Genomic DNA, 7,893 nt, shown 5'->3' with positions numbered 1-7,893 from the left:
ACAATATAATGAGCCACAAGGTGACTTCAAACTTTATTTACATTTTCCATGGGCGATTATACTCGACCGTAAAATAATTTATACCGAACGCGGTTATCGCAACAACAACAATAATAACATTACAGTCCGAATGACGACTGGGTTAAGAAACGAACGAGCGCATTTCCAACGGCCGTACATGTCTAAATATTATTGTTTTCCAGCATCCGTCCACGTACGAGCGCGTCAATAATTATAAAACAGGTACAACAGGCGTTGTATATTGTTTTACTCCGTGTCAAACAATATAATTAATTTTACAACACAATCGATTTAAATGTAATTTATTGCAACATGCGTGGCGCGATAGTACTATAATCAACAATGACACAGGTAACAGTGAAATTCACGAATAATCCAATATTAATATATATAGACATTTCATATTTATGTGTGCGTGTGTATATGTGTACGTGTGTATGTGTGTGGTATAACATAGTAATATTGCTTCGGCGTAGGAAATAATGATATTAACTAAACACCATATTGCGAAACAATACATATAGATCGCACACGTCTAATATTCAGCCCAATGAATACATAATATAAACACCCTGCCTTACCTATGGGTTGATACGTATATATAACGAATCGAGCGTGCCTGGGTGGTTTAGATATTGGCCAGTCATTGTTGTCATTTTACCCGGATTATTATCGCTGTCGACAAAGAAGAATACACTCGGGCGACGAATATAAATTACCGACGTAAAACCAATCTTGTTTAATTACAAACATCGAATGGTGCAACACAATACCGTAAAGCACTACTCTTGTACGCGGGTGGTTTGACGTACGGTTTTGCTAAGTTACGTTTGAGGTGCACAAGACTTATCGAAACTGCCCACGTATATATATATATATATATTGTTCTCGTAATAAGGTACCCGTTAAGCTAAAAGTTCGAAACACGTTCTTTTTTCATCATCTATTACAATGTGATGCGAGAACGATTTAGGACCGTTGCTCGTTCGGTCGGGCTTCGCGTTTAAGCAAAACACAAACACGACTTTCGGTAACAAACCGTTTTGTTGCGATGCGCAGGAAATTTATCTGGAAAAATAAACCGAACGTTACATTTCAAAAATGGTTATTTCAAAGAGAAAAAAAGCAGCGAATTCGTTTTGAAAATAAAATTAAAAACAACCCTAGAACGAATGTTGCACCGCTGATCTGATACCGACTGTTGGGTGATCGCAAGGTTTGTTCGCGAAAAAAAACACGATGTTTTTTTTTTTTTACTCGACACACACACGGTACAACACACATTTGTTTTAAATTAGAGGGAAAATTAAGTTGACTATGTTTAGCCAGTCACGATCGACAGCACAACGTTTTAACAGCAGCATCTGCTTATTTACTGTTGCGCTAAATGACGATGACCAAACCTTTTTTCACATTCAAGTCATATATATATATATATATATATATATATATCACTCTATGTACACTAGAAGTTTTTGAACGCATCGTAAACGATTGTATATCATAAACACACTATAAAGTATTAAAGTATACGTAAAAACTTAGTTAAGTTGATGTTATATTTATCCCACGTACGTAATTTTAAATTTCACTTCATTATCTGTCTCGTGCCTTCGTTAATTTGTCGATATTACAAGAAGGTCTTGTGTGCACATGTGTATTACAAGTCTAGGTAGAAATATCCCGTGTTAAGAATGACCATGGAAAAAGTTTCTAAGTAAAAATGTTCAAATACTAAACCGTTGGCTTAAAAAAATATTCATATACAAAAATGTCTATACCTAAACAAAAGTCAATTTTTAATTACATAGTATTATGATAAAAAGAAATAAAGCTGTTTAAAGGATCAATTTTTCGATTATTAAAACAAGACAAATAGAATAAATTATTATAAATAATGATTTAATTAATAATTCATTTTGATTAAAATGTTTTAATTGTTTACTCTCCGTTTTTAAAATCGGCGTATAAAACTTGGTTAAAAATTATTAAATAATAAATAAATTGTAATTATTATCTTAAGCTAATTTATTTGATATTTTTAGTTAAATAATTCAAGCATTCCTCACTACAATGTAAAATTATTTTTTATGTCTTTGATGTAAACCATATCATCGACAAACATTTAAAATCGATTCAGAGCGTGTAGTATATTCAGATACATTTGGTGTTTTTTGTTAATATCTTTGTTACTGATAATAGTCATAAATTAGCAAGTCTAAAGTTTCGAAATATGTTGTATAAATTAATGGAAATATTATCATAGAGTTAAAAAAAGTGGCGTCATTTGGACCGCGCAGGTTATATTAAAATATTATATCCATATTATATCGAATATTATATCTATTATTATAGTACCTAATTTGGTCCATTTTATAAATTGATTGGCCTGAATAATTATTGATAGTGTTTTGCGGTCAATATATTTTATTTTTTAATTAATATTTTGTTTTTCTTCTTATTTAAAAACAAAAACATGAGACATTACGTTACAAAATTATCAAAATATTCCTTATCGCGATTATTCGTAAATCGTTATCATGCAACTTGTGTATAATTATGATAATTTTATTATCAATCAACTTTTATTAACCATTAACAGTAATTCATATTTCATAATGATAATCTATTATTGATAATTGAAAATATTAAAACATTACCAAAATAATATTTTATGTGTTGATATTTTATCTGTAAATAAGTTTGAAGATGCGTCGGTATCCTATTAAATATTAACAAAAAATAAAACTATATAACTGTAACTGTACCTAATAAACGCTTTATTACAATATTTATTATCACCTCTGGTTTTACTGCTTTTCTTAGTTAAATGATTTAGTAAATACCATTATTATTATATTTTCATTAATAAATGGTAAAAATATTATTATTTTATTTTTTTTGTGTAGAAAATTCTAGTGGCATGTTCTATACGCCATGCGTATTAAAAAAAAAAATTGAAATGACGCCACTGGTTAAAAATATTACGAAATTAAATATGAAAATTATTAGACAATTTAGTTTAAAACTTTGTTGTACTTTTCTTAGCAAATTTTTTGTAAAGCATGAAACGTGGAGTCTTCCGAAATATATCGTTTAATTGTTTCACAGATTTATATCAAGCTTTCTATTGAATTTGAATTATTCTTACAAAATATTTTGAAAATAAAAATAATACCGAGTTTCTACTTGACTTTTGACATATTTTTTTCAACAAACAAAATGTTAAAGTTAGATAAAATAAATGATTTACTGGAGTACAATCATACGTAATTTTAGTGTTTTCGATTTAAGACGACTGAAATAACTGTCATAAATAAAATTATATAGTATAACACTTCTTATTGTACTTCAAATAAATGTTTTCAATTGTATTTCTTTTTTAAATATTTAACACCACTCAACTGTCCGTGTAATACCTAAGTTGTTAAATGGGTGATTATCATACGGATACGAGTAATTTTGAATAAGCTGGGATAAAATACTTTTAAGGAGTTACAGCTAGGCATTTTATAAGCCATGGATACTGTATCCGTAACGCATGAGAAGTGGATTAATGTTGTGTGTGTGTTTGTGTTAAAAAAAAGAGAGAGATAAAAAGATTCATCTCATCTCTATAGTCAAAGAATTATCCTCACGCGCTCACAAATTGTTTTGGTCCCATATTATGATGAAAAATTGTTGGTCAATATATAAAAAAAAATATACTATATTTGTTCCAGCTAAGTTAATATTATTTGCACGTTTCAACAGTAAAAATGTTCAGATAAAAGTTACCGAGTTTAATAAATGTAGAGTAGGTGTTTTCGGTTTACATTTGATAGCCAATATATAAATAAATTACTTTTTACCTGGTACATGGGGTGTACGTTATGACATGTGTTATACAGCTGCTGTTGGAATTATTATATGCAATAAAAAATTCTAGCAAATATTATTATTCGTGATGCCGTAGCTATTTAAAAAAATATCCGACCCTTCTCTTCGCAATAATTTATATTAAAATTGACAGATATATGGCTAACTATAAAATATCTTTACAGCATTGCCTACCTAAACTTTGATGTCTATGTCTCATAATACAATTTTCTGTACACAATTATAATTATAATTATTTTTATTGTATTAACAGTATATTTACAATTAATATTCTGTAAACGAACGTTTGATTTTAAGCAAAATTAAAAAACAGTAAGACGACCATCGTTCCCTTCGGTAGCATAATCCATGGGAGATTATTTTATAGAAAAAAAAAGAAATTTCATATCCTTTTTGAAAGTTTGTGAGAGTTATGTGGAATATGTCTGTAGGTGAGACTGTTAATTAAAGGATTTGTATGAACGTTAAATTCTATGCAAGTATTTATTTGCTTATTTATTTATTTATTTTAATAAATTTTTATTTGGTTTTTTTTTTTTTTTTGGTCGTGAGAGATGCAAGCTTTTCGTCCATTAACTCATTAGTAATACATTAGGGAAATGTTGTTCTCAGCTGTCGTGAGGATATAAAATGCCGGCGTACAGTTTGGGTGTAGTAAAGTTTTGCCGAACTGGGCGTGCTATTTACGTACAGAGCTCGTAACCGTCCGAACAACTCGTACAACGATGCGCATCGTGTGTGGGTTTTTCGACAAAAGTGAAAAAAAAAAGTTCGTTACCGTAATACGTACGGTCGGTCTTGTTTGCTATTCGACGTCCGCAATCACGAGCGTACGAGCACGGATAATTTGTTGCCCCTGCTGCACGGACCATTAGGACCTAAGTCTAGTGAACGCCGGATTAGAGTGAAATAGAAAATTAAAAATAAAAACAAAAGACCAAAGCCGCGTAAAATAGAGTTAAGATCGAGTTGACGTTCTCGGTCATCGGATACTGTAGTCATTGAAATGGGCAACAACTAATCGGTGTGCACGTTTGTTTGTGTGTTCAAACAGGATGCAGGATAACGTGACCGTGGTGGTGATGGAGGACGACGGTGATGACGACGAGAGCAACGACGGCGACAGCAGCAGCACGACCACGACGACCACAACCACGGTCAGGCCAAAGGTGACGTACAGAAACCGGTTCAGAGCGAACAGGGGTGAGGAGGTGTACAGGAAGTACGCGGTGCGCGCGAACAAGGTGGTGTCGCTCAGGGACGCGGAAGAGCTGCACGGTGGCAAGCAGCGCCGACGCAACGCTGTCGACGTGGAGTGCAGGCTGCGCGTGCCCGGCGAAGGGACCGGCCACGGCCGCTGGAAGGCGGACCGCTTTTACGGCGCGCACAAGTCGGTGTCGTACAAGTACCGCGGTGACCAGCAGACCGCAACCGGCGACGCTTTTGCAGCTGTGTCATCGGCCTCATCAGTGGCCGACGACGATAGCGGCCGTCGTGACGGCAAAGATGACGGCGACGTGCACGGCGACGCCAACCGCGGCGGTAGGTCTCAGCACGCGTCCGCATTCGTACGGTCCGCGATCGTATTCGGCGCGGCCACCGTGGCCGCATTCACTTTGCAGTGAACGCCCTCCACACCCACAGTCAAACCCTAGTCGTCCCCTCTCCCGTCCCGTCGTCACCCCGTTACCCTTTTCACCCCGAGGACCCCTGAAGTATACCGCCCGAACGAGACGCTATCAAACCACACTTTCTGCACCAGCCGCCACCGCATTCCCCCTCTTGCCCCCGGAAACCATCCGGCCGCCTTCCACCACCCGATCCCTAGCTGTACGAAGACCATCGTTTCTGGCCGCACGAGTTTCTCAGATGATCGATTTTTTGATTTATTTATTTTTTTTTTTTTGATTCTTGTCGTTCCTCCTCTTCAACGCGTTGGTGGCCAACAGGATTTGGACACGTGACACCCCGGGCCCGCGGATACAACGTAGGAAACGACGTGTAATATCCGGAATCGAACAATGTAACTTCAACTCGTCGACGTCTTTCTGAATATCGAATATCGAGCGCGACCTAACCTGCGACATGACAAACTCGACGGGTACGGACGACCATCCCGCCGTACCGCAGGACACGTGTGTTCGGATTTAGATCGATCGCTTTCCGATACGGTTATAAAATCGCGTTCCAAGTATAGTACTATCGTTTACCATCCGGTTTATTGTTACGATGCACGTAAAGGTTTGTTTTCATTTCTTTTTTCGGTAAAACCGATTTATATTTTTGAGGAGCTTTAACCGGGAACCGAACCCGTTGGGTTTCCGTCTATCCGCATGCATGTGTTATGCCCTTCGAGTTGGGATTTCTCTGGGACGTGTATGAGTGAAATCGCTGAACAACATCGCTCCATAAGGGCTCGCGAACGCTTGATAAACAATTCAGATCACATCGCACGGAAACGAATTCACCACCGTTCTGTGAACGCGATTCCATGGTTCGCATTAGTCATCACGCGGATAATCGACAAATCACGATCACGCACGATCCGATCTAGTTGCCGTTCATAAATCAATTGATTACTATCACCGCGAGAACTTTACGTGCGGTTTGACTCGGCGTTCGTCTTTTGGTGACAACGTGTACGTATACCGTGTTTTACAATTGTGTTTCCTCGTCTGGAGGTTGTTTTTAAAATGTTCATACCCATATTCATACGTCATCGTACCTTGCTGCTTATTCTCAAGCTCGTCTCTCTATATAACAACGTAAAATAAACACAACCGCGCGGCGTGTTTTTCGCGTGCATATTATTTTCTCTAATTTTCAGTCGATTTCAATATTATCTAGTGGTTTTTATCTTCCACCCATTTAAAACGGTACAAAACTTTATTATGAATTGCCGTGGACGACGTTTTGAATTTCAAAAAGAAAAATATCAACCGTTTTTATTATTATTACTGTAACACCGGCGCAAACGTCCTTAGATCATTATTCATTATACGGATATCGACGTACTGATGTTCTGGTTGTAACGCGTAGCTCCCCTTCACCATGCAGCTGCTTTATGTTATTTTATTATAATTTATTGTAAATATTATGTAAGTTTTAACACTATCGTCACGGTTATAATACACATTTCTAGTCTATAATGATAGTAAAAAATAAAATAAAATAAAAAAATGATAGTAATACATAGTTTAGTCCCATGTATACGTAAACGTGGTAGGTAGTATTAAGATTATTTTGTGTTTATATTATTACAGTTTACTACTACAACTGCTATTACTACTACTACATTATGTCGTATTTGTTTTGTTGATTTTTTTAATTTTTTATTTTATATTGTTTTTCGACATATTTGGCTTACATAAACTAAACGAGTTATTTTATTAGTTTGTTTATTGTTATTACTTACTACGTGATTGTACGTTACATAGTATATTATAATACTATATTATTATCCTGTAAAATATTTATTAAACTTATTAGCGAATTACGCATTTCTAATTGTTCGGAAACAACTAGGCTAGGAATACCAAAGATACGTTTTTGTTTTATTGTATACCAAACTCTATATTATAGAATACTATGTAGTATGACATTTGGCATAAACGCTTACAATATTATACAACACGATTTTAATGCTAAAATGTTTTAATTAATAGTCATTAAGTTTTACGGTATACTTATGTATACACATTAAATAATAGTATCTATGTAAAAATCACGAACAATTATTTATCATAATAATAACTTAAAAACATAATTTTACGAGTAACGTGAAAACAAGCGAGGGTTACTTTGGCACTGTTCAAAAGACCAACTTTTCATTTTCCTCTTTTTAAACATCACGTGTTTACGCTCCGATACCTATCTGAATATTTTTTTCGTTTAATTAATTCGTAATTGACTATTGTCCTCCAATAACTCATTATTCGATGGACATTATGAGAAAACATGTTAAAATAATAAAACATAACTCGTATACTTTTT

General features: G+C 34.9%; 1 protein-coding gene across 1 annotated transcript in view; it reads left to right on the top strand.

The window, feature by feature from the left end:
* The window catches only part of LOC112679305, an 83,374-nt gene extending 75,831 nt beyond the window's left edge, over positions 1–7,543 (top strand). The window contains exon 4 of the mRNA XM_025549054.1: positions 4,955–7,543. Coding sequence (XP_025404839.1) covers positions 4,955–5,525 — 571 coding nt within the window. The 3' untranslated portion in view covers positions 5,526–7,543. The remainder of the gene's footprint in view (positions 1–4,954) is intronic.
* Positions 7,544–7,893: the final 350 nt, after the last annotated feature.

The sequence above is a fragment of the Sipha flava genome, unplaced genomic scaffold (genome assembly GCF_003268045.1).
Source record: "Sipha flava isolate LNK unplaced genomic scaffold, YSA_version1 134_pilon_pilon, whole genome shotgun sequence".
Lineage (NCBI taxonomy): Eukaryota > Metazoa > Arthropoda > Insecta > Hemiptera > Aphididae > Sipha > Sipha flava.
This window is presented reverse-complemented; position numbering and strand designations above follow the sequence as displayed.